Source organism: Brassica napus, chromosome A9 (assembly GCF_020379485.1).
Source record: "Brassica napus cultivar Da-Ae chromosome A9, Da-Ae, whole genome shotgun sequence".
Classification (NCBI taxonomy): domain Eukaryota; kingdom Viridiplantae; phylum Streptophyta; class Magnoliopsida; order Brassicales; family Brassicaceae; genus Brassica; species Brassica napus.
Window position 1 is genome coordinate 1,945,930 of NC_063442.1, and position 25,651 is coordinate 1,971,580.

General features: G+C 36.6%; 4 protein-coding genes across 8 annotated transcripts; 3 read left to right on the forward strand and 1 right to left on the reverse strand.

The window, feature by feature from the left end:
* Positions 1 to 332: 332 nt before the first annotated feature.
* LOC125577678 (pentatricopeptide repeat-containing protein At3g26540-like) lies at positions 333 to 6,680 on the reverse strand. Of its 5 annotated transcripts, none has more exons than XM_048739277.1 (4): positions 4,544 to 6,680; positions 4,401 to 4,476; positions 597 to 648; positions 333 to 479 (listed from the first exon to the last, which is right to left on the reverse strand). In XM_048739277.1, the coding sequence occupies exon 1, from the start codon at positions 6,651 to 6,653 to the stop codon at positions 4,557 to 4,559; it is 2,097 nt and encodes a 698-aa protein (XP_048595234.1). In that variant the 5' UTR covers positions 6,654 to 6,680; the 3' UTR covers positions 333 to 479; positions 597 to 648; positions 4,401 to 4,476; positions 4,544 to 4,556. The 5 variants fall into 5 exon arrangements, with proteins under 5 accessions (XP_048595234.1, XP_048595233.1, XP_048595232.1 ...); XM_048739276.1 differs by lacking the exons at positions 333 to 479; positions 597 to 648 and adding exons at positions 3,906 to 4,067; positions 4,185 to 4,235; XM_048739275.1 differs by lacking the exons at positions 333 to 479; positions 597 to 648 and adding an exon at positions 3,906 to 4,235.
* A 982-nt stretch (positions 6,681 to 7,662) lies between these two features.
* On the forward strand, positions 7,663 to 10,455 carry LOC125577679 (inorganic phosphate transporter 2-1, chloroplastic-like). The gene is made up of 3 exons (XM_048739280.1): positions 7,663 to 8,755; positions 9,084 to 9,275; positions 9,572 to 10,455. Exons 1-3 carry the CDS (start codon positions 8,045 to 8,047, stop codon positions 10,388 to 10,390), a joined length of 1,722 nt encoding a protein of 573 aa, XP_048595237.1. The 5' UTR covers positions 7,663 to 8,044; the 3' UTR covers positions 10,391 to 10,455.
* Positions 10,456 to 12,600: 2,145 nt separating this feature from the next.
* On the forward strand, positions 12,601 to 14,837 carry LOC125577680. The gene has a single exon (XM_048739281.1). The coding sequence runs from the start codon at positions 12,796 to 12,798 to the stop codon at positions 14,644 to 14,646; it is 1,851 nt and encodes a 616-aa protein (XP_048595238.1). The 5' UTR covers positions 12,601 to 12,795; the 3' UTR covers positions 14,647 to 14,837.
* A 1,538-nt stretch (positions 14,838 to 16,375) lies between these two features.
* LOC125575160 (eukaryotic peptide chain release factor subunit 1-3) lies at positions 16,376 to 18,106 on the forward strand. Its single transcript, XM_048739282.1, has 2 exons — positions 16,376 to 16,480; positions 16,606 to 18,106. The coding sequence occupies exon 2, from the start codon at positions 16,630 to 16,632 to the stop codon at positions 17,935 to 17,937; it is 1,308 nt and encodes a 435-aa protein (XP_048595239.1). The 5' UTR covers positions 16,376 to 16,480; positions 16,606 to 16,629; the 3' UTR covers positions 17,938 to 18,106.
* Positions 18,107 to 25,651: the final 7,545 nt, after the last annotated feature.

A 25,651-nucleotide genomic window follows, 5' to 3' on the forward strand; every position in this document is an offset into this window, starting at 1 on the left:
GTCCATTATTTTTTGGGGCTATGGAGGGATAACATTCAAGAACATATGCACCGTTGAAATGTGACAAAGATTTTAATGATTATACATTTATGGGAAAATAATTTTAGAGCGTTTTGAAGCAACCAAAAAGAAGCACATTCAAAAGGGAGACAATGAATCTGAACCCTACTACGATTTGTAAATCCTGCTCTGAACCTTCAAAAAAAAAGTAGAATTTTCACTCATTATTTCAAGCTTTAGTCACCTTCAAGGCTATGAAGAGCGCCTGAACCGTAATAAGCCTAAATGCCTAATTTTGTGCTAAACCGCCTAATTTGTGTGTTAATCATGAATTGATAATAATATACTTCTATTCTTGTATTCATCCAAAAGACATCAGTTATTATTTACAAATGGTTCTGCATTTACATATCAAATAAAATGACATCACACTGATCTTTTTGATAAAAAGATTATCAGACTTCTCTGAATATCAGACTCTGAAAATTACAAAACAGAGATTAAACGCAAAAAAGTGTGACAATCCTCATAAAAAGAACTGCAAATACTCAGAGATCAATCTTGATTAATAGCTTATATAAGAGTGAACAACTTACATTATGAAAGTTGCATGGTCAGTGGGGGGATTGTATCTCTGTCATCAAGGAACTGCAAAAGGTAGTGGGGGATTAGTTTCATTGATACTTATTCTGTTCGTTTGTTTGGAGCTTCTAATTTATCAGATGCACAAAAAGTAGATATACCTGTGATATCCGCTTCCATGTCAGCTAAAATGACCTCGGACTATGACACACAACTTATAATCTCGCTACATAATATTCATGTGGAACAGAAGGTTACGATTGAGTCGTCAAAGACTAAGAATCATGCAAAACAGAGGGTTGAAAAAGAGGCCTTCTAACTCAAATGTTAATGACATAGCAGGAGAGACAGATGGTTAAGTCCAGGCTGCCACATGTAGAATTAACTCATCTTTTTTTTTTTTTTCATGTCCGGAATAGGAATATTGTTTAATCATAGCTCTATCAGTTTTGAGTATTTTGACTCTCCAAATTATATGGATACACTTTTAGAATCTCTTACGTATGGTTAAGGGTATGCTCTGGTTCCACATTATTAATTCACTTTACCAGCTGCGTGGAAAAAAACAGTAAAAATATAGATTCTTAATTTTTTTTAAATAGAACAAAAAACTTAAGTTTATATGGCTTACACCTAAGAAAAAAGCTACACGGATGCTAAAAAAAAAAAAAAAAAGCTACACCAAATCAAACCATCGGACCTTGATAATACTAAACATTGCGACCATGGAAAATTGATGTGGTAATAAGATGGATAAATAGGACCATTGTGAATCAATCGGAGTAGATAGATGCAAAGGAAAAAGAAAACCCTAGGTTTCTTTTGATTGGGATGAGACAGAGTTTTGTACTAAATTTAAAACGTGGAAATATTTGATTTTTAAAATAAATTTCGATTTGAGACTAAAATTATTATAAATTTCTAATTAGGTTATTTTAGTTCAGTTATAAATAAGTGTAGTTTTCATAAATAATAATAAATGGTGTATTTATCAAAATATAATCTCATTTGAATGTTTTTTCAAAATTTCCCTAATAATTATTATATCATTGTTAAACTAGATATTGTGTTCGAAATTCTCGGTACTCATATCTCAATAATTAAATACTAACCAACATTTGTAACAAATAATATTTATTCCATTGTATCAATTATCTAATAAATTCTATTAATATATAGTTAAATTTAACACATATTTATTGTGTTATTTGAAATCTGAATATTGTATATTATGTACACATTTAAAAGTACAAGAAATTCATGTGTTGAACAAGCGACTAAATATTTAAAAGTATTATATTCTTATAACCGTTTAAAGACAATGTAAATACATAAGATATATAATGGTAGTTAATTAAAATATACAATTATATAAAGATATCAGTTAAATTTTGGTAAGTTTGAAATTACATAAAAAATAAAACAAATTTTGATATAGCTCTGCACATAGTTTACATAAAATACATAAATATATTATTATAATCTTGTGATGGCACGTAAACCCACCTAGTAAAAATTACTTACCAACAATCCAATGAAATTTAAATTCCCATGGTCTATCGTGACGCGTTTTAAAGTAAATTCCATCTCTTCTGGCCTCCCATGAACGTAGTATGCCACTTCTCGTCAAAAATGATTCTCGATATACTTGAACATCATGGTAATATCTACCATATCTTAAAAGACACTGTGTTTCTTCTTTTTTCCAATTTATTGTATCTACATCCCTAAACTCAAAGGTATGAGAGGTATTAAATTGTAAATCCTTGCTTCCTAGATCATTTGTTGGGTTCGTCATATGACACTTCATATGGAGAACAATATTAGGACCGATTTGATTACGAATTTCTACATCATTCCATGAGTAAGCTGTACCAGCGAAAACAGCCAAAACGAGCACAAAATATATACAAAGATTCATATGTTAGATCAAAGATAGTCTGATCAGGGTATCAATGTTCAATATGTATAATTTGTTTTTGCAACATTTATATAATGTATTAATAATCTATTTATGATGCTAGCTAAATTTAAAATTAGACAAGAACTATTTTCAGCACAAGTCAAATAATTTGTTTGGCAAAAAAGGAGCAACAGATAAAAACTAAAACAAATGAATTAACGCTTATGAGTATCAACCCACCATTAAATGGAAAAAATAGAAAAGTTTAAGATGAGCCAAAGAAATTACAATTTTTTTTAACGTATTTAAATATTTAAAGCACTTAAACAGTGAATTTAAAGATTTCACGAGACATTATCAAAACTAGGAAAACATAATTAATATTGAAGGAGAACATTAATTTTTGGGAACAAACTTACTCATGCGGATTAATGTATATATATCAATATATTTCAATTTTAATGTTATTTTCTTAAAATATATATTATTAAATTTGATATAAATTTTAAATGAAAATAATAAATTATTTAATTTTAATTTTTGTGTTAACCATGATGTATTAAATTCTGTTTTTTTTGTTTTTTTTATTTATGCGTGTAAATTTTGGATATAAAATTAATTTCTACTAGTAACCAATTTATCATTAGGCAACTTGAATTTGAAACTAAACACTTATTGTAGTTGTGAATTAAAATAATCTCATCAGAAGTTAAAGCATTAGAAACAATTACGGCTCATAAACATCAGCAAAATAAACAATAGCCAATAAATATCATATACTATCAACAATTTAGATTTTAGAAACTGCGAGACAAAAAAAGTAATAATTTTAAAAACATGGGGAAGTGCCACAAAAGTAATAAGTCATGCTCCTTTTGTATTTAGCTTCATTTATAGCATAAACTTTAACTTCTGTATTCTCACAATGTCAATATGCTTAGAGACTATATCCATCTATCACTTCGATCATGATATCACTGTGTAGCGTAGATAACGACGCTCATAATGTATGAGCTACGTACGACATTAGTTCTCAACAATATATTGTGTCCTAACTTGCCAGTCTTTTTTGGATTTCTAATTTGGGCTAAGGTTTAACTATGTCCATTATTTTTTGAGGCTATGGAGGGATAACATTCAAGAACATATGCACCGTTGAAATGTGACAAAGATTTTAATGATTATACATTTATGGGAAAATAATTTTAGAGCGTTTTGAAGCAACCAAAAAGAAGCACATTCAAAAGGGAGACAATGAATCTGAACCCTACTACGATTTGTAAATCCTGCTCTGAACCTTCAAAAAAAAAAGTAGAATTTTCACTCATTATTTCAAGCTTTAGTCACCTTCAAGGCTATGAAGAGCGCCTGAACCGTAATAAGCCTAAATGCCTAATTTTGTGCTAAACCGCCTAATTGGTGTGTTAATCATGAATTGATAATAATATACTTCTATTCTTGTATTCATCCAAAAGACATCAGTTATTATTTACAAATGGTTCTGCATTTACATATCAAATAAAATTACATCACACTGATCTTTTTGATAAAAAGATTATCAGACTTCTCTGAATATCAGACTCTGAAAATTACAAAACAGAGATTAAACGCAAAAAAGTGTGACAATCCTCATAACAAGAACTGCAAATACTCAGAGATCAATCTTGATTAATAGCTTATATAAGAGTGAACAACTTACATTATGAAAGTTGCATGGTCAGTGGGGGATTGTATCTCTGTCATCAAGGAACTGCAAAAGGACTTGGTTTAATACATCTCTAGTATTAAAGATACTGAGAAAGAAACCGAAATTCACATAGTCAAGAATTGAGCACAAAGCACCACAAAGAACATACACTTACCAATAAACTGAACATAAGTAAAGTGAAAAAAAAAATTGAGAAATTGTGATTACCTCTAGGAGTGGCAGGAGAGACTAATGATGTCTCTCTAATTGTTTCACCTCCTGCATCCCCTTTCCTCTTCATGGTCTTCAAAAGACACCAGATTTGTCTGCAATCTTCTCAAAAGTGCATATGCAAAAACACAATCTCTTTCCTCCTCGTGATGATCATTCATGAAGCCGTTCAGCAGCCCATTCTCCTAACTTTCGCCACCCGTACTTTTTGCTCGCATCATTTATCCTTGTCAACATTTGGACAGGTGGATCAAAAGGCATCAGCAGGAGAAACTCCTCAAGCTGACGCAAACACCCATACTTGCAGTAAAGTTCAACCATACAATCATAATGCTCAACCTGAGGCAATACAAAATATCTGTTGCTCATAGAACTGAAGTACTGAAAACCGAGCTCCACGTGGCCTTCGCGTATGCAAGCTCGCAAGATCCCCAGAAAGGTGACATGGTCAGGCTTAACTCCTTCATCTTCCATAGCCATGAACAGCTCAAACACCTCTTTGCTTCTCCCATTACGATAGCAACCACGGATCATAGAGTTCCACAGCATCAAGTCCCTTGTAGCAGCCGCCTCTTCGAATACTTTGATAGCATAGTCGAAACATCGGCATTTGGAGTACATGTCAACCATAGCACCGCGTAGGACATCATCAACATCATATCCGTTTCTGATCAAGAAACCATGAGTTGCTTTGCCTAAACCAAGAGCAGGAACGTTCGCACAGCCCGCTAAGAGCGTAGCGAGTGTGTACTTGCTAGGCTTCGCCTCGAGCTGCATCCCTTCGAAGAAAGATAAGGCTTGCTCACTCCTGCCGACTCTAGCTAAGCCAGTTAACAAAGCGTTCCATGAAACCTCGTCTCTTAGCTCACTCATCTGACGGAACAAAGCATTGGCGCTCCCAAAGGCGCCGCCTTTGCCATACATATCGAGAAGCGCATTAGCTACAATCAAATTCGCATCGTAACCATGCCTGTAGACGAAACCGTGAGCTTGCTTCCCCGTCTGAACATCTGAAACACCTGAGCAGACATTCAGAATCCACACGAGAGTGACGTTATCGATACCTTCCACCTCCTTGCGCATCAAGGCTAAAAACTCCAGCGCCTCGTCCCATTTGCTGGCACGCACGTATCCACCCAACATCGCGTTCCACGAGATTATATTCCTCTCAGGCATCAAATCAAAGAGCTCCCTTGCCTCTCTAGTTATACCGTTCATCGCGTAACCTGACATAGCTGAAGTCCAGAACTTCAAGTCTTTAGACTTGGTTTCATCAAACACTCTACGAGCACTCTCCAGCCTCCCGCATTTTACATACATATCAAAGATAGAGGTAGAAACAATCGTGTCTGGCAAGAATTTGAGTTTGACAGCAATGGCATGGATCACCATTCCAACCTCAAGAGCCATGGATCTCGAACAAGCTAAAACCACACTAGAGACTGTATGATTCAAAGGTCGAACATTCAACTCTAGCATCTTGAAGAACATCACCACCGCCTCATCGTTCAACCCCATCTCAAGATACCTCCTCACAACCACGTTCCAAGAAACATCACTAGGGCTTTCAATCTCATCAAACACTCTCCTCGCATCGCTCATAGCCCCACACTTACCGTAAACATCAACAATAGAAGTCTCCAAATCCACATTCCCTGAGTATCCACGCTTCACCACAGAGCAATGAAGCTGCATCAACAACCTCAAGTCCAAGACGAAGCCGCACGACTTCAACACACCGGAGAAAGACGTCTCCGTCGCTCGTATTCCGTCTCTACTCATCCTAACAAACGTAAGAAACGCCTCGTCGTGGAGTTCGTTCTTAGCGCAAGCAGTGATGAGCGCGTTCCAAGACCCGCCGTCTCGTTCAGGCATTTGCTCGAACAGCTCGCGCGCATCGTTCGCACACCCGATTCTCCCGTAAGCTTCGATGGCTCTGTTGAGTAGGAAGATCGGGGGGAGGGGAGAGAACGTCACCAGGTGGGAGACGACTTTGCGGGCTTGCACGACGAGCGATTTCGAGGAGCATGAGCGGAGAAGACGCTCGTATAGCCAGTATGAGACTGGCTCTAGAGAAGGGAAGAGGAGGGAGACGGCTTTGGAGATGTGACCGTGTTCTAGTTGCTCGAGGATTTGGTGGGTCGCTGAGTTTTTTTCGGGTCGGGTCGAGGATTTGTTGAGGACACGCTTGCTGGTTTTGTCGCGGCTGAGAACACGGCCAACGGCGGCAGAAACTCCGGTCAGTGTCATGTGTAATGTGGGAGCTTTGGTTCCATGACCTTGAGGTTCTGTAAGAAAAAAACACAAAATCTTATAAGGTTACTAATAAAGCCCAACTTGTTTTACTATTGGGCCTTTACAATTGAAAGCCCTGAATAGACTAACATTGCTTAGATGGGAGGCTAGTTATTAGCTAACATGTAAATTATATATACAATCGTATTCTATGTATGTATGATTGGTCCATTTTTTAAAGAAAGTGAAAGTGATCTTAAACATTTTTAAGATATGATTTTCGAACCTTTTTTTTTTTTGCGCAACATGATTTGCGAACCTTAGATAAGATTCGGACCGGTCTGGTCGACATGCACTTGGTCAACTAAACATTTTTTTTATCTACCAACTCATGTGCTATATAAACTAAGCTCAATGAAATAAAAGCAGATTTGAATTTCATAAAAACTAAGTTAACAAAAAAAAACTGGATTTGTGAAGGATTCCCCAAATGAGAGAATATTAACCCGAGAAAGTTTTCCTAACAAAAGAAGAAGAAAAAAGAATCATAAGAGAAGATGGTGCCACCTAACATTAGTTAACTCGATTTATTCATGTGGTTTATAAGTTAGGTGGCATACAAAATCACGACGAACATACAAACAAATTGAAAATGATTTACAAAAATGAAATGATATCCACGTTCACGTATCGTCTAGGTTTCGTCCTAAAACATTGTGAATTGTGTTTTTTCATAAAAAGTTTTTAAGTTAAATTAGATTTGTTTCTATATTTTAGATATGTATTGTAATAGCTGAAAGGTAAAAAATCTTTTTGTAAAAATACATCACTAAACTAAAATCTGAAACTCTTTATTTTCAAGGTCAAACAAGATGGTGGGAGCTGATAAAAAAAAAACAAGATGGTAGGCATTTGTAAAAAAAAATGTGCCACGTTTATATAAAATCTAAGAAATGCCACCTAACTCTATTCTTTCATTACTACTACATCCTTTTTTTTTTGAGCAACTCATTACTACGTCCAAAGAACAAAAATTCCAAACTTTTTTTACATCCTTTTAGACTTTTAGTGGGCATTTGTGATGTCCTGAAGCCTAACTAAAGAAGCTCCCTCTCACTTCACAAGAACCACACAAATACATAACGCTTGACGCTAACACAAAGAATCATCCAAACTCAATCCTCTCACCTCCACCTCACGTTCCCTGGCCGCCACCACCACTACCAACCTTCTCTCTAGTCTCCTGAAATCAAATTCCCATTATGCAACACCATTTTCATCATCCTCAACATCACCACCATCTTCTTCATCATCCATAACCCATATCCCAATCTTTGTAGATTCTCATCATCTCATTTCCTCCTCTTGATTCCCACACACATCTAATTTCCCTCCTCTTCCCAGGCATGACTCTTCCTTATGGTCTCTCTTCGGTTAGGAACCACTCTCTTCTACTCAAGACTTCTCACCTCTGCGTACCTAGATCAGCTCTCGGTTGCTTCTCTCCCAAGGATTCTCCTCTCTTCAAGAAGAACAGTGCCCTATTCCTTTCTCCACAGAAACACACCTCTCTTCCGCTGAAACTCGTCCACCCTTTAGCTAGCTTCTCCTCTTATGCTGAAGGAGATGGAGATCAACAGATACAGAACTCTCACGACTCTGATGAAAAAGGTAACGCAGAAGCTGTTGGAGACTTCTCTGGAATGGCTAATGCCTTTCACATTTCATCCAAAACAGCGAGGGCAATCACCATAGTCATCGCCTTCTCTGCTCTCTCCTTGCCATTCTTCATGAAATCCCTGGGACAAGGACTCGCTCTCAAGACCAAGCTCCTCTCTTACGCGACACTACTCTTTGGTTTCTACATGGCGTGGAACATTGGAGCTAATGATGTGGCCAATGCCATGGGGACTTCTGTCGGATCCGGAGCCCTGACCATCCGTCAAGCTGTGATGACTGCTGCGGTTCTTGAGTTCTCAGGTGCTCTTTTGATGGGAACTCACGTGACTAGCACGATGCAGAAAGGGATCCTCATGGCTAATGTGTTCCAAGGGAAAGATATGTTGCTCTTTGCTGGTCTCCTCTCTTCCTTGGCTGCTGCTGGAACTTGGTTACAGGTTCTCATCTTATCTTTTGCTTCTTCCTCACTAGTTTTAAGAAAAATATTTAGTAAATTTAATACCAATGTTCAAGAAATCAATAGGCAGTAATTCTACGCTTCATATGAGATTAGTGCTTAGGCAAAAAAAAATTGGTTTAGATAAATCGTTTCGCTTATGACCGATTTGCCGTCTAGACGTTTAAGACCAAGATTGGTTAATACATTTGAGGATGGCAATGAAAAATGATACAAGTACAGAAGCAGTGTCTTAAAACAACTATGCTGAACGATATAAGTAGAGAACCTAATGCTGAAAACGATTATGTAATTGTGAATTTTCACAGGTGGCTTCTTACTTTGGATGGCCAGTATCGACAACTCACTGTATTGTGGGATCAATGGTTGGGTTTGGACTGGTCTACGGTGGAGCTGGTGCTGTTTTCTGGAGTTCTTTAGCTAAAGTGGCTTCATCTTGGGTCATATCTCCTCTAATGGGAGCTCTAGTCTCCTTTCTTGTCTACAAATGCATCAGAAGAGTAAGTAAAACAAAACAAATCAATCTCAACAACCAAACTTTTCATAATACTTGATGTTTTACCTTTATGCACAAAGATTAAAACAGTTGCATTTAAAAAAAAAATTTATAAAAATATAATTTTAAAACCATTTAACCAATTACAAAAAAACTTTAAAATCTAATTGGTTGAAACAAAAATACTTCTAAAACATCATCATCTATATTGATCCGGAGAGTATCTATGTAAAAGATAAATTAGTATTGTTCCTTTCGAGCCACTCTTTTTTTACATGCTTAAGCTTCTGTCCTTTGCAGTTTGTTTACAGTGCACCAAACCCGGGACAAGCGGCGGCAACAGCGGCTCCTGTCGCCGTGTTCTTAGGCGTCGCCAGCATTTCTTTCGCCGCCTTTCCTCTGAGCAAGATCTTCCCTATAGCTCTATCCCAAGCCTTAGCCTGTGGAGCAGCAGGAGCCATAATCTTCGACAGAATCATCCGGGACAAGCTCGGCCACCTTCTCGCCAAAACCAAACCACTAGACACACCGCAGAACCAGCCCAAAAGCATTGGTTTCCTCTCCGAGATCGCAGGTCCTACAGACACTCAGCTCGAGATAGTCTACGGAGTCTTCGGCTACATGCAAGTCCTCTCCGCCTGCTTCATGTCCTTCGCTCACGGAGGCAGCGACGTGTCCAACGCCATCGGACCTTTAGCCGCCGCGTTGAGCATCCTCCAAAGAGGAGCCACGGGAGGAGGAGGAGATATCGTGATCCCTATGGACGTTCTCGCGTGGGGAGGGTTCGGTATCGTTGCTGGTCTCACCATGTGGGGATACAGAGTGATTGCGACGATAGGGAAGAAGATCACTGAGCTTACACCGACGAGAGGGTTCGCGGCGGAGTTCGCGGCGGCTTCGGTGGTTTTGTTTGCTTCCAAGTTAGGGCTTCCTATATCGGCGACTCATACGCTGGTTGGAGCTGTGATGGGAGTAGGGTTCGCGAGGGGGCTTAATAGCGTGAGGGCGGAGACGGTGAAAGAGATCGTTGCTTCGTGGCTCGTTACGATTCCTGTCGGAGGTACACTTGCTGTAATTTACACTTGGGTTTTCACCAAGCTCTTGTCTTTTGTCTTGTGAGTTTATGTTTTTTTTTTTGGATCTTTGGTTTTTTGATACAAAGAACATGAAACTGATTTATTCTACGTTGTTGGCTTCATTGAATCGAATTTAAAAACCCTTAAAATTATATGTGGAGATTATTGAAAATGCATAATACCTAGATTACCGTTCTATGCAAGTAGACAAATCATGTTATATTGTAGATAAAAATGTCGTTAGACTCATTACTATTGCAATCGTGTCAATTCAGTGATTTACAAATGTTTGAGGAAGATGAGAACAATTTTTGGTAGTTAAAGGTAAGAAGAAGACTAGAGCACGACGCTTGAAGAATTGGAAACTCACGTCACGTGTCTTATATCGTGATATTAGTTTGTGAAATTAGTATTTGTGAAATTAGTTTTAGCATTTTCTTACTCAACGCGGGTGTTTTCATCTCATCACATAGAAAAACGGTATATGCAAAAGCAAGTACCCTTGAACCAAATAGAGGGTGAAACTTCGTTTGTTTGAATACTAATTAACGTAATCTCTTCTTTTTTTTAGTTCAAGAGTTGGCCTATTTCTGATACTTCTCCTCTCCATTTTCTTTTATCCTATCATCAGCTATTGCATCCTACATTACAACACATACATCGGCTGCACTAGGAACATCGACGGCTTTACTTCGAAACAAAAGTATCAATTTTTTAATGTTGTTGACTTTTACCTATTTGTCACAATTTGTTTTGCATATCATCCACGTCAAGACTGTTGTCTGAACCATGCACGGTTCCTGTCAACATACCACACGAGATTCCCATGCAACATCAAAGATTTCTCAGTATTGGTCTTTTTAAGTTTTTTTGAATCTCACACGTTGCCAAAGGTTACTTGATTAGATGATTAAAGATTTTATCATTTCTACGTTTACACCAAAGTTAAGCTTGCGTCCTAACAATAGACCAAATTTATTCCGAACTAGTATTAGCATGGGATGTTAATAGAACTAGGTTTTTTATTCATTAAAAGTTAATTTGAGTATTTGTAACTTTTTGGAAAAAAAGCAAATACTTAAAATTAATCTCTGTTTAAAACGAAACAAATCTAGCGCTCGTCGTTTTTTGAGTGCAGAAGGAAGGGCACGTAATAGCATCTCCAACCATTAGAAATTAGGTGAAATTCAAAAAAAATAAAAAATAATAATATTTTAATTAAATAACTAAATTTTCTATTTTTTAAAAAATTTTAAAATGCTAGTTAGAAAACACATGGAAAATAAAAATTTAGAAGTGGTTCTAAGAGCATGATAAACCTGAGATTCTTAGAATGAAGTTTTTAACGGAAGTTAAGAAACTGTTTCTTAACTTTTAACTAAAAAACCTAAGAACCGGTTCTTAAATAAAGACTTTAAGAACCGGTTCTTAGCTTTTTTAGTTAAAAGTTAAGAAACAGTTTCTTAACTTCCGCTAAGAACCTCACTCTAAAAACTCCGGGTTAATCATGGTCTAAAAATCCTTTTTTAGAACTTTTCTTGGCTCTCTATTTTCTTGGTGCAGTTTGACTTTTTTTTGGTTTGTTTTTTTATGGATGTTGTTTAATATATATATATATATATATATATATATATATATATATATATATATTTATAAATAACTACAAATTATAGTTATGCCATCCTTTTTTTGTTCAGCTAGTTCTACCATCTTTTTTGTTCTAATAATTCTACTATTTTAAACCATGATTATCGCGCAAAAAAAACTGAGGTTCTTAATAGTTTTTGTGGTCTGGACCCTACAAAAAGTACAAGATTCATCTTTTGTATATGCAAAATAATAATCAATTGTGGGTGGATTTTTGTAGTGTTCGCGGACCTCAATGACACGTGGCGGTACGCGACTGGTTCGTCGTTTAATATATATATATATATTTTTTTTAAAGACAAAAAAAAAATAAGAAATGTTCTTAAAGTAGTGTATATTGTACAATCGACTTAAAAAATATAATGAATTTTTCAGAAAATATAATGATATATACAGCCTTTCTCTAAAAAAATTACCGTACAAGCTAAAATCCAATAAACTAGTATTATTATGTCATAAAAAATGACAAGAATGTCTGTTAACAACTCTCGAACAACACACCACACGGGTGTTCCATTAACTCCACAAACTCTTTTTCCTCCCTTTCTTTTTTTCCACGCATTAATTATTACAAAAAGACCACAGACAAGCCGTGCACCTCACGCGCCGGTCAGATCAAAAACCGTAGAAAAAAAACAGAGAAGAAAAAAACGGAACTTGACTAGTTTCCCACAAAACCTTCCCACTAGAAGATAGCGAAGAAGAAGAAGACGATAACACACAGTCTTCCCTTCCAAAAAATAACATCAAACCTTTCGATTGCTTGATATAGAAAGGTTGAACCTTTTTTTTTCTTAAAAAATGGAACAAGAGAGCCGAATCGGAGACGAGCTCTCGAGCTCCCTCCTCACGGCGGAGCGCCTCCGCTCCTCCGTCGAGGAAGCCAAATCCTTCAAAACAGAGTGCGGCGAGGTCGGCAAACAAGCCGATCGCCTCGCTCAGATGCTAAGGACCCTCGTCCGCCTCGTCGCCGGCTCTCAGCAGCAGGTTTACGACCGCCCGATCCGGAGAGTCGTCGCCGACGTTAGGAAGAATCTCGACCGAGCGCTGTCCCTCGTCCGCAAGTGCAGGAGAGACAACGTGCTCCGGCGAGTGTGCACCATCATCAACGCGGCGGATTTTCGTAGAGTGGTGGGCTTTCTCGAGTCCTCTAACGGCGACGTGAAGTGGCTGCTGAGCGTGTTCGACGGCGACGGCGGCGACGGAGGAGGAGGAGGAGGGATTGTTATCTCGCTTCCTCCGATAGCTACCAACGATCCCATTCTCCCTTGGGTTTGGTCTCTTGTGGCGTCCGTGCAGATGGGGAAGGTTGTGGATAAGATCGAAGCCGCGAACCAGCTTGGCTCTCTCGCCGGAGACAACGACAGGAACAAGAAGATCATAGTGGACGAAGGTGGTGTGCCTCCGTTGCTGAAGCTTCTCAAAGACGGGTCCTCCCCCGAGGGGCAAGTCTCTGCTGCTTCGGTGTTGAAGGTGTTGTCTTGCGACGAGGATAAGGTTAGGTGTATAGTTAATGATGTAGGCGTTCCGGTTATCGTCCAAGTCCTTAGCGATTCTCCGGTTCGGGTTCAGATTAAAGTAGCTACATTGGTGGCGAGGATGGCTGAACACGATCCGGTGGCTCAAGAGGAGTTCGCTAGACAGAGTGTGATTAAGCCGTTGGTGACGTTGCTTTCGCTAGACGTCTTTGTGGACGATCTTGAGCCGAGTAGTAAGCAGCACAGTAGCATCCACTCTCTTGTTCAGATGAATAAAGATCCGGTTTCGAAAGCTTACAAGAGTTTCAAGTCTAATGTGTATAGCGAGATCGGTGGTAGTGGTAGTGGGAGTGGGAGTGGGAGTGGGAGTAGAATTTTGAAGAAGGAGAGGGATAACGAGAGCCCTGAGGTGAAACACGAGCTTAAGGTTAGCTGCGCGGAGGCTTTGTGGATGCTTGCTAGAGGGAATGTAGCGAATAGCAGGAGGATAACGGAGACGAAAGGGTTGCTTTCTTTGGCCAAGATTGTGGAGAAAGAAGATGGAGAGTTGCGGTATAACTGTTTGATGACTCTTATGGAGATAACCTCTGCTGCTGAGTCTAACGCCGACCTTAGACGAGCAGCTTTCAAGACTAATTCACCTGCTGCCAAGGCCGTTATCGACCAGATGCTGTGGATAATCAAGGAAATCGATAGCCCGGTTTTGAAAATCCCGGCGATTCAGTCGATAGGGTCGTTGGCCAGGACGTTCCCGGCGAGAGAGACGAGGATGATCCAGCCCTTGGTGGAGAAGCTAGGTAGCAGCAACCAAGAAGTGGCGGTAACAGCTGTGATTTCGTTGCAGAAGTTTGTGTGTCCTGAGAACTTCCTATGCGCAGAGCATTCAAAGAACATAATAGAGTATGGTGCCGTCCCGTTGCTGATGAAGCTGATAAGGAACTTCGAGCAGCAAGTGCAGTTGCAGTGTCTTGTTCTGCTGTGTTACCTTTCGATGAATGCTAGTAACCATGAGCAGCTGGAACAGGCTAAGGTTTTGACGGTGCTTGAAGGTGCAGAACGGTTGGCGAGTCTGCAGAATCCGGAGTTGAGAGAGCTTGTGTCGAAGGCTATATATCAGCTAAGTTTATACAATGCAGGAAGTCATAGTCAGATGCTATCTTATGCTGGTCCTTGAAAGCAAACATGGTTTACAGTTGGTTTTGGATTATGTGGTACAGACAGATACTACTACATTGTTAGATGATTACAGGGAAAGAGCAAAAGTGAAATCTCTGGTTTTGTGATCAATTTGAATGATCAATCCTTCATTGTAAGTAAAACGAAACAAAAATGGAAAGGTAATAAAACTGGCTTTGCTCTGTGTGATTTCAGCTATAATTTAGATTTAAATGAATAAGCCACTTATGTTTATTAGGAAAATACTGGTCTATTATTTCTAGTCTCGTTCTTATTTTGTTTACTTTTAGAAAAAGGTAAAATATTTCCAATTTCACTCACTTTATGTTAACGTAGTGGCATACATTTCTAATCTTATTCACTACCTCACTATTTTGTATTTCATATTTTTATTTCTTTCTTTTTGCAAAATCGAATAAAATTTAATTAAAATACAACTCTTTTTTCGAGTTAATATTTTTTTTAAAGAAAATAGAATTATATATTGAAAGTACTGAAACTAAGTTATATCTTATAACTTCAGCTCTACAAAAAAGATTAGGTGTATATCCTTGAAGAAAGAGAAAGCCTAACACAAACAAACGGGATCTAACCATTTGATTGCTAAAGAGGAGAGACTTCATATAATCCGATTGAAAATCGAAGCTTTATTATCAAACTCAAGCGTAGAGAAGATAGATAAAACGATTCGAAAAGCACAATCTTGAGTTGATTACACAACAAAATCGGCTTTACCGAAGAGAAAATCCGCTAACCGGAAGTAATGATCGGCTAATCCGAAAACTAAAGATCTGATCAAAGATCAGAAACAAAAAAGCAAAAGTTGGTTCTCTCTTCTCAACTTCATCTCTATGAAAGATGGAGATGCGTGAACAGAGAGAAGGAGAGAGAGAGAACTTCTCACTTGTTTAGTTTCTTGATTTCTAGTTTCTATAGTCTTTTACGAACTTGTACAAAATTAATAATTATATGAAGGCCCGTTCTCAAAAAAACAAAAATAATAATTATTAGTATAAGATAATAATTTTCTGTTCGAAGTTGGACTAATGTACAAAACTAGCAAGTTGCAAAAAAAAAATGTAAAATCAATGGGTGGATATCTATAACTGGCTCATACACTTACAGAGAGAGACGGTTCAACCCTAGAAAGAGAGAGAGACAGCCACGAGACTTGGAGATGAGAGAGAAACAGTTACAACTTGCCTATTTCCTAATTCGTTTATGTTTATGATTTGTAATATTTCCTATTATTGTATTTTCATTTATTCTCTTGTAATCCCTATATAAAAGAAACACTTATTCATTAATAATATACTGTTTATAAATCATTATGTGAATGGCCCATAACCATGACCAAGACAAGGCCCAGCCGTGTCCAAGAGAAGAGAGAATCGGTGGCTGAGGAGAGAGAGTCGGCCTATCCTTTGGCCGACCTTACATCTAGGATGTTTTCATTTTTCTATTTTAGATCTTTTCTTATTTCCTGTTATATTAGGTTTTGGATAATTTCTTTTTTTCTATACCTTGTAATCTTTATATAAGGAATCTCTATTATTCATTAATAATACACAGATCAAATTCCCCATTCCTTTACAACATATACAAAATTTACGATTCTAAATCATTAAGGTTACAACTCAAAACTAGCAAAAACCGAACAGTCGCTTCCTCAGATTGTCCTCCGTCCCGCGGTAAAAAACAAAATCAAAAGTTACTGCATGCCTACACGTGAAACTCACGTGCCCGTCGAGAAACAGAGTAGATAAGCCCTAAAGAAGATCCCATATCCGCCTCGAGCAGCTGCTGCGAGAGTGCCAGATTCGCTGATACAGGTACCTTCTCTCTCTCTCTCTCTCTCTCTCTCTCTCTCTCTCTCCTTATCAAATCAACCTTAAAGTTTGGATCTTTGCGTGAATCTCAATCTGGGTTTCCTAAAGTTTCGATCTTTCTGTTGAAGGCAACCAACCAAACAAAAAAAAAAATGGCAGAACAAGAATCAGACAAGAACATCGAGATTTGGAAAATCAAGAAACTAATCAAAGGCCTCGAAAGCGCGAGAGGCAACGGCACAAGCATGATCTCTCTCATAATGCCTCCCCGTGACCAAGTCGCCCGCGTCACCAAGATGCTCGCCGACGAGTACGGAACCGCCTCGAACATCAAGAGCCGCGTCAACCGCCAGTCCGTCCTCTCCGCCATCACCTCAGCTCAGCAAAGGCTCAAGCTTTACAACAAAGTCCCCACCAACGGCCTCGTCCTCTACACCGGCACCATCGTCACAGACGACGGCAAGGAGAAGAAAGTCACCATCGACTTCGAGCCTTTCAAGCCCATCAACGCTTCCCTCTACCTCTGCGACAACAAGTTCCACACCGAGCCTTTGAACGAGCTTCTCGAGAGCGATGACAAGTTTGGGTTCATTGTCATGGACGGGAACGGGACTTTGTTTGGGACTTTGAGCGGGAACACGAGAGAGGTCCTTCATAAGTTCACTGTTGACCTCCCCAAGAAGCATGGGAGGGGAGGACAGTCCGCGCTTCGGTTCGCCAGGCTTAGGATGGAGAAGAGGCATAACTACGTGAGGAAGACTGCTGAGCTTGCTACTCAGTTCTACATCAACCCCGCTACTAGCCAGCCTAATGTCTCTGGGTTGATCCTTGCCGGTTCCGCGGATTTCAAGACCGAGTTGAGCCAGTCTGAGCTCTTTGATCCTCGTCTGCAAGCTAAGATACTAAATGTGGTTGATGTCTCCTACGGAGGAGAGAACGGTTTCAACCAAGCCATCGAGCTCTCTGCTGAGATTCTATCCAACGTGAAGTTCATTCAGGAGAAGAAGCTGATTGGGAAGTACTTCGAGGAGATCAGTCAAGACACTGGTAAATACGTTTTCGGGGTTGATGATACTTTGAAGGCGTTGGATATGGGTGCGGTTGAGACGCTGATAGTGTGGGAGAATCTTGACATCAATAGGTATGAGCTGAAGAACGGTGCCACAGGGGAGACTGTGATTAAGCATTTGGGGAAGGAGCAGGAGAACGATCAGAGCAATTTCCATGATGCGGAGAGCAATGCGGAGCTGGAAATTGTGGAGAAGATGCCTCTGCTTGAATGGTTTGCTAATGAGTATAAACGTTTTGGCTGTACGCTTGAGTTTGTGACTAATAAGTCGCAAGAAGGGTCACAGTTCTGTAGAGGGTTTGGTGGGATTGGTGGGTTGTTGAGGTACCAGCTTGATATGAGGACTTTCGATGAGCTATCGGATGGTGAAGTGTATGAAGATTCGGATTAAGGGAGGGGAAGAAATGTGGTATAAGATCTCAAAGAAGGATTTGAAGTTGGGGGAAAAGTTTATCTTTTACTTTTACTGTCTCTGTATTATCTTCCTCTACATGATTTCATGTCTGTCTCTTATGTGTTGTTGAAACAATATTGTTAAATGTACGAGACATTTGAACTTATGCGTCTGAAGCTTTTGTGATCTTATAAACTAGGCCTGCGGTTAACTACCGAATCTGCCCAAACAAACCCAAACGTTTGGTTTTCGGTTTGGTTAGAAGGTTCGGTTCAGTTCGACAGCTAAAAAAATTTGGTTTGTGATTCGGTTGGGTAGGTTAGTTCTGAGTTTTTTTATTACAAAAATACCAAACAATACCGATCTTAACAAAATTTCAAACCGGATTTTTTCCGAACCAAAATAACTAAAATAACCGAATTTAACTAAAAGCTTTTGAATTTTATTTAATTTAAACATAAACTTTAACTGAAAACCAAAAAAAAAAATTGGTAAGAAATTTTGAAATCAAACTAACCGAAAACCGGATCCAACCAAACCAAATTTCTTTTTGATTTACTTCGGTGAGATTTCGACCGACCCAAACTAACCAAATTTTGAATTAACCGATCCGAACTAACTGTAGACCCGTATAAACTCTGCTGGAAAAGTAGGAACTTTGAAAAGCAGACAGATGGCGACTAAGTATGTTTTTAACCGAACCGAACCGAGAAACCGATGTGTTTTTGTAATTATTTAAATTAAAAATATTAGTAATACCAATATACTAAAATTCTAATATTAAACCACATATTTTCTATTTTTTATTGATTAACATATATTCTTCTAACCTAATATGTAATCATCAAAATATTTGCTTTAAAATATTTCATTCATTGGAGGCTTTTTAATTTTAATGATGTTGTTTTTTTTTACTTAAGTTAACTTTCATTTGTTTTCATTCTTATATATACTTTTTGTAACTTTTTAAAGGTTTTTGTTTGAGTTTAATATTGAATTTAGTTCACATATTTTATGTTTACATAATTTATGTTGTAAAACATAATTTCACTTAGAAAAAATAAACTAAGAAGAATCTAATTAAACCGATCCAAAAAATAAACCGAACCGAATACAAATCAAACCGAATACAAACCGAACCGAATATAAACTGAACCGAACCCGAACCGAACCAAACTAACTATGGTTTACTTCAGTTGGAAAAATACTAGAACCGAACTAACCAAACCGAACCGAACCGAGAAAATAACCGAAGTGTCCAACCCTAGTTTTTATGTATTGTATATAGTCTATATTATAATAGATTGATTAGGTTGATATGAGAATAACCGGTGATTTCTTATGTGTTGATATTTCATATCTTATGTATGGACGTCTAAAAGAGTTTCCGATTTATCTTCATGAATTTGACATCTAGCAACATTTTTCTCATGAATATGTCAGACAGATACCCACATATCCGCTGAGATTCAACATCTGATACGCTGATTAATTGCCATCCTCATTAGCTATCCAATAAATCCGCAAATTGTGCAAGTATAAAAAAATAATTATCTACCACAGTTTAAAAACCCCAAACAATTGTGAAACCTTTTATTAGACATAGAGTAAGAGAATATACATAACCCTATAAATATGGTCAAGGCGAGATCTTTTAACAGAAATAAAAAATGAATCTCCATGAGCTCTTCTCAGGTATGTACGAACTTTCTTAGTCCGTCCAAGAAGTTGTGTTTCTTTTTCATTGGTCGTTCCTGTAGTTGTCGGTTGTGTAAACGATTTTGAAGTCTGGAAAATTAGTGAATCCTTCCATGGCGTACATGTCTTAGTGGACAACTTCGGAAAGTAGAACAAACAACAAAGAAAAGTTATATTAATCAAATTTTCAGTAGGACTATGAAATTCTATCAATTTAAAGAGTTTCAATGATACGCGACACTGAATAGAGCGGTTTAGAGTGTAATGGTTTATCATCGGAGGTGAGAGTTAAGCGACGAAGTGGGAGAACCCTAGGCCCTAGTTTAGAGACAGTGAAAAAGAATAGACAATTAGGAGACTTCTTTGGGTCTGTCTGACGCATCAGCCTTACCTTTTAAGGCTTATGTAGAAACTGGGTGCGATAGGCCACGAGTTAATTAAAATGACCTAACGACCATTAATTCATTACACAACTCTGTTCGAAACTCACCGCCGAGGGGCGTAAAATCGCCGGAAAAACGTAACTCGGGCACCAACGGTGATGATTTAGACTGATTCGGTCCGAAAATCAGAATTCTTAAAAAAATTAGTTTTTGCTCGTTTCATCCTATAATCGAGTAGTATATATAAAGATTCGTGATGTTTTCATGAAAATGATAAAAACGAGGAAATTGATGTATAACTCGTGAAAGTTTATGAGCCGTCGAAGTCTATATTGCAGAAAACCTAAAAGTCTAAAGAAGAATATTGTAAAAGTCATAATTTCTTTTAATTAAATTTAATAATAAAAACATGCAAAACATCCATGGTTTCTATTCGAATCCGGATTGTTAACATTTTTAAAGATGTGTAAACCGATGCAATAATTGATATTTATTGTAATTTTTTACGAATATATAATATATTAAAACAAAAACATAAAGATGAGTCCTACCAAAATAAATGAAATGCTGAAGTGAACACCCTAAAAAAAGAACAAAAATTCATCTATTATAATATAGATTTATTTATTTCGTCAAAAGTGCGTTTGTTGAATTTTTTTATTTACATAAAAGAACATTTTATTAATGTTTGTTCGCTCGATATATATTTGTCATTAATAACAACATTAATTCTTTATTTTGCTTTCTAATCAGTACTTAAATGCAACAGTACAAGTTAAACCAACAGTAGTTCATAACAGTACAAGTTAAACCAACAGTAGTTCATACTTTCAAAATATATTTAAATTTGTCTTTTTCTATGGTTATGATTGCTCAACATTTAGCTACACCAATTTGAACATATTCACCGCGGCCAACCTCCGCATAGCGGCTAGACGGTCGCGTTTTCGAACAAGGGTTTTAACTAGTAACACTCTAAAATGTAAAAAAATACAGAACTGTGCAATAATTAATTAATTATAATATAAAGGGTGAAATAATTAAGCACAAAAAATTAACTGAAAATGTAGATGGCGTAACCTCGGTTTTATAAGAAAACAGATGAATTTGTGTGATAAACTTTCAGTTGACTGATCACAAAATGGAAGAGGACGTCAGCCCTTATACAGTGATCTGATTCCGGTTTATGTAATAGACGCTTAACCAACTAAACCAAAATACAATTGGACTAATTGGTTTACTACTCTAATAGTGTGCCAATCCGTGCGATCTGTAGACCAACATATGGAATACATTATGTTACCAAGAAGAGAGTAAGTGATGCGAAGAGACCCTCTCGGTATTACACTTGCGTAACTTCCCGACAATCTTAGACTTTTTGGTTTCTTTAGTTATAGTGGTCAACATTAAATTTTTAATTTATTAGATCTGATCTTATGGATTTACCTTATTTTTAGACACCGAATGTTCATCCGACCATAAGTTTGGTTGGTCTATATTTGCGTGTCTATATTTAGCCTATTACCTTATTTATCACACAAAAGAAATTATAAATACTACACTTTGGGTCATTGAGTCTTTAGATCCAAAATGAATCATCTCATTAATTTTATGTTAGTTCTTGTTATGTGTTATGGTTTTAAAGAAAGTTCCGGACAAATTTCCAAATGCACTCCAAACATTTTACAATTTAAAAACCAACTTGGAGCTGCTCATGTACTGGCTGTCACCTGCTGGTCCAACAGAGGCGAAAGCAAAGGTATCAATCATATATTACTCAATGAAATATTCAAATTTCAAGTTGAGGAGAAAGGAGATAAGAGAATAGTGTGGAAATGTGAATTAAGGGATGTAAAGAGTAGGACTTCTCTTGTAATATGGACAGCATATAGAGGAGCCGCCACTTCTCGATGTGGCCAGATACGCGAATATATTGTTGAACTTAGAGGAGTTTCCTTAGTGAGAAATAATAAACCGGCCAAAGAATTCTTTAATTGGACTAAATAAGTGTATTTCTTCTTCTTCTTTTAAGATAATACTCGATAATGCGGTGTTTGCTTTAATTTGTAAGAATATTATAAATTCATAACTAATTGGTAATTGTTGGATTTTAAAAATTATGGTCCATGTATATATTATTGTTTTACTATTATTGTATTTGTAATATGAATAAAGGAATACTAATACATTCATATATTAATTTTTTTGTTTCATTGTTGATTTGATATTATAACTCAAATATTATAGCTATTTCTAGTATTGTATATCTAATTCTATTTCAGTGGTCCATAAAAAAATTAGAAAAAAGGTTTACTCAATCTATTAGTTCTTTTGTATTATATTTTTATATATATTGAAAACAATTGTATAATGGTTATTGGAAAATACATTAGTAAAAATCAATTTTTGAATACATGTATATTTTTGAATCAATTTTTGTTTTGAATTTTGTTTAATGATTAATTTAGACAAAATATGTTTTTAGTTAATCAGATTGGACCAGTTGCACACAAAAAAATTAGATTGAGTCATTTTCGTATATTTTAAATCTGGTCCAAACAGATAATTTATAAAAAAATATAGTGGACTTCAATTCTTTTAATAACATAAGCTCATTTTTTTAGTATACTGCTATCCATATTTTCAAACAACATTATATTTCTTTTTAATTATGTTATTCTTGTTTCCAAACATTTCCAAAGGTACTTCTACTTTAATAGGATAGAAGATATAATATTGCAAGAATATGTTGTTATTTATTTTTTCCTGTCACTATTAAATATCATATATGTGTCATCATATAATTAATCGTGTTTTCTTACCTACCATCATATAAGTAATCATATAATTAATAGTATTTTGTACGTACCATCATATAAATAATCATATATATTATATTTTTAAAACTTAATATGAAATATAAAAATCATAATTTACGTTGGTGTTTGAAATTGCTTTGTATTGTATTTTTCTTAAATATATTTAAAACATTTTTATATTAATGGTTATAAAAAAACATTTTAGTAAAATCAATTTTTGAATATATGTATATTTTTGAATTAATTTTTGATATAAATCAATTTTAAATTAATATTTTGATTTGAAATATGTATATAAAATTTAAATTTTGTTTTATGATTATTTTAGACAAATATGCTTTTTGGTAATTAGATTGGGCTAGCCATTTTTGTATAATTTAAAGCTGATCTATATATATAGTCTTCATAATATAATGAATTTTCAATTTTTTTTGATAACATACGCCCGTTACTTTTTTTTTTTAATATATTGTTATCTACGTTTCCAAACAACACTAAATTTTCTTTTAACTGTCATTTATGTTGCCAAACAAAAATTTAAAGTACTTCTATTTTAATAGGGCTTTTTGCAAAAGTGACTCAAAACTTGGAGTCAAACAGAAAACTAACCTTTTCTTTTGATTCTTTTTTTTTTTGAGATTTTAACCCCACACCTGCAGTTTATCTACGAAAATGCCATTAACATTTTTTTTTTTTTTTCGAAAATGGCTTCTTTACTGTCTCAACCTCATCTTCTTCAAGTATTTACAATATTGTCACTGCAATGAATAGTGGCAACAACCTTGTACGAACTGTTTGGAGCTTTTAATGCCCTTTAATGCACGTAAATCTCTTTACACTCTCTCTGTTTCAATTGTTATGAACTAAAAACAACATTTCTTTCACTTTCTCTCTATATTCATCCAAAAAACTCAAGCTTTTGATTCAAAATATGGGCTATGGTTGACATAGCCATATTTCTTTCGTTTTGACTTACGGTTGCTTTCGTTTGAGGTTCTGGGTGGTTGGAGAAGACCCTGTGTGCAAACGAAGTCATCTCACCTAGTTTAAGGTACGAATTTGAATTTTTTTTCAAGATCTGTTCGCGTAGAAGACTTACTAGTAAGTCATCTGTATGTAGAAGACTTACTGATGAGTCTTCTGGTCAAACGGACGACTTAAATTAAGTCGTCCAGCTTTGTTTGTTAAAAAAAAACACTCCAGACGACTTATATATACGTCGTCTACGAGAAACGGGCTAGTTTTGCATTTGACCGAATCGTGTCAGATCTTTGACTATTTCTGGACGACTTATAATTCAGTCGTCTCTGGGAAAGTTAAAATTTCAATATTTTATGAAAACTTGACGACTTACGTGTAAGTCGTCCTAGGTTAGTTTTGTAATTGAAAAATAAAACTTCATAATTTAACTTTAACCAGACGACTTAATATAAAGTCGTCCCTCCAGAAGACTTAATTTAAAGTCGTCCGGGGAAAGCAAAGTCGTCCAGAATTTTTCCCAATTTTCTGGTCAAACCTTGCTTATCCCGGACGACCTTAAATTAAGTCGTTTAGCTGGACGACTTTCATCTAAGTCGTCTGGAGAAAGTTAAATTTCAAGTTTTATTTTTCAATTACAAAACTAACCTAGGACGACTTACACGTAAGTCGTCAAGTTTTCATAAAATATTGAAATTTTAACTTTCCCAGAGACGACTGAATTATAAGTCGTCCAGAAATAGTCAAAGATCTGACACGATTCGGTCAAATGCAAAACTAGCCCGTTTCTCGTAGACGACTTATATATAAGTCGTCTGAAGTTTTTTTTTTAACAAACAAAGCCGGACGACTTAGAATTAAGTCGTCCCTTTTAATTTTCAATTGCAAAAGTGACCTCTTTAGACGACTTACCTTTAAGTCTTCTGGACGACTTAATGCTAAGTCGTCTGCGGCAATGTTTATTGAACTTCTTCATTTTCTCTATGTTTACTAATGTGTTTTATTTTGAATATTTGCAGATGATTTTTCAGTTACATGCAGTGTATGGAGAATGGTTGTTGAGAGATTTCCGTTGGGATTTTGTGGTTGATGATCTCAAAGGAGCAAGATTGTTTTTATTGAATGAAGATTCAACACATGCTGAACTTGTTGCAATGGCTCAAGAAGATTATAACCTGGACATGAGAACAGTGAGTGTGGAGATTAGCTACTCATTACCAGCAGAAATGATGATGGCTCCAGGCAGTCTTCCCATTCATGTTACAAGTGATAGACAAGTTCGAAACTTGCTGGAGATACTCAAAACCCATAGAGTATGTCTTTGTGTATCAAGCCGCAGCAAGGTCGAAACGGTTTCAGAGAAAAGGGATATTGATGAAGCTGGTGAATGGGAAAAAGATGTTGGTGATAATGATGAAGCTGGTGAATGGGAAGAAGATGTTGGTGATGATGATGAAGCTGATGAATGTTTTGAAGATGTTGGTGATAATGAGTTTGTTGAAGATGAAAATCAAGATGGGGAGGAGGAAAATGGGGAGGAGGATGCTGATAATTCTATTGTTGGTGAAACGGATCAGAATGGTGGGGATTACAGTCTTTATGGAAAGGTTCCAGATGAGGACGAGGAAGATGATGATAATATTTGTTTTGAAGAAATCCAAAAGACATATGCTAAGACAAATGCTATTGAAGGAGGAAAATCGAATGGTACCAGTATCTATGTCAACCAGAGTTTTGTTAGCAAGGGTGCACTGCTTTCAGAGCTGCGGTTGGCAGCAGTGAGGGGTAAGTTTTCTTTCAGATTATACAAATCAACGAAAACTCTCGTTGTGG

What these genes read in the sequence shown, in the direction of transcription:
- LOC125577678 (XM_048739277.1), bottom strand. Translation starts at nt 6,653, where the DNA reads ATGACACTGACCGGAGTTTCTGCCGCCGTTGGCCGTGTTCTCAGCCGC.
- LOC125577679 (XM_048739280.1), top strand. Translation starts at nt 8,045, where the DNA reads ATGACTCTTCCTTATGGTCTCTCTTCGGTTAGGAACCACTCTCTTCTA. An exon ending in CTGCTGGAACTTGGTTACAG is followed by an intron (nt 8,756 to 9,083) that starts GTTCTCATCTTA and finishes GAATTTTCACAG; the next exon opens with GTGGCTTCTTACTTTGGATG. An exon ending in TCTACAAATGCATCAGAAGA is followed by an intron (nt 9,276 to 9,571) that starts GTAAGTAAAACA and finishes TGTCCTTTGCAG; the next exon opens with TTTGTTTACAGTGCACCAAA.
- LOC125577680 (XM_048739281.1), top strand. Translation starts at nt 12,796, where the DNA reads ATGGAACAAGAGAGCCGAATCGGAGACGAGCTCTCGAGCTCCCTCCTC.
- LOC125575160 (XM_048739282.1), top strand. Translation starts at nt 16,630, where the DNA reads ATGGCAGAACAAGAATCAGACAAGAACATCGAGATTTGGAAAATCAAG.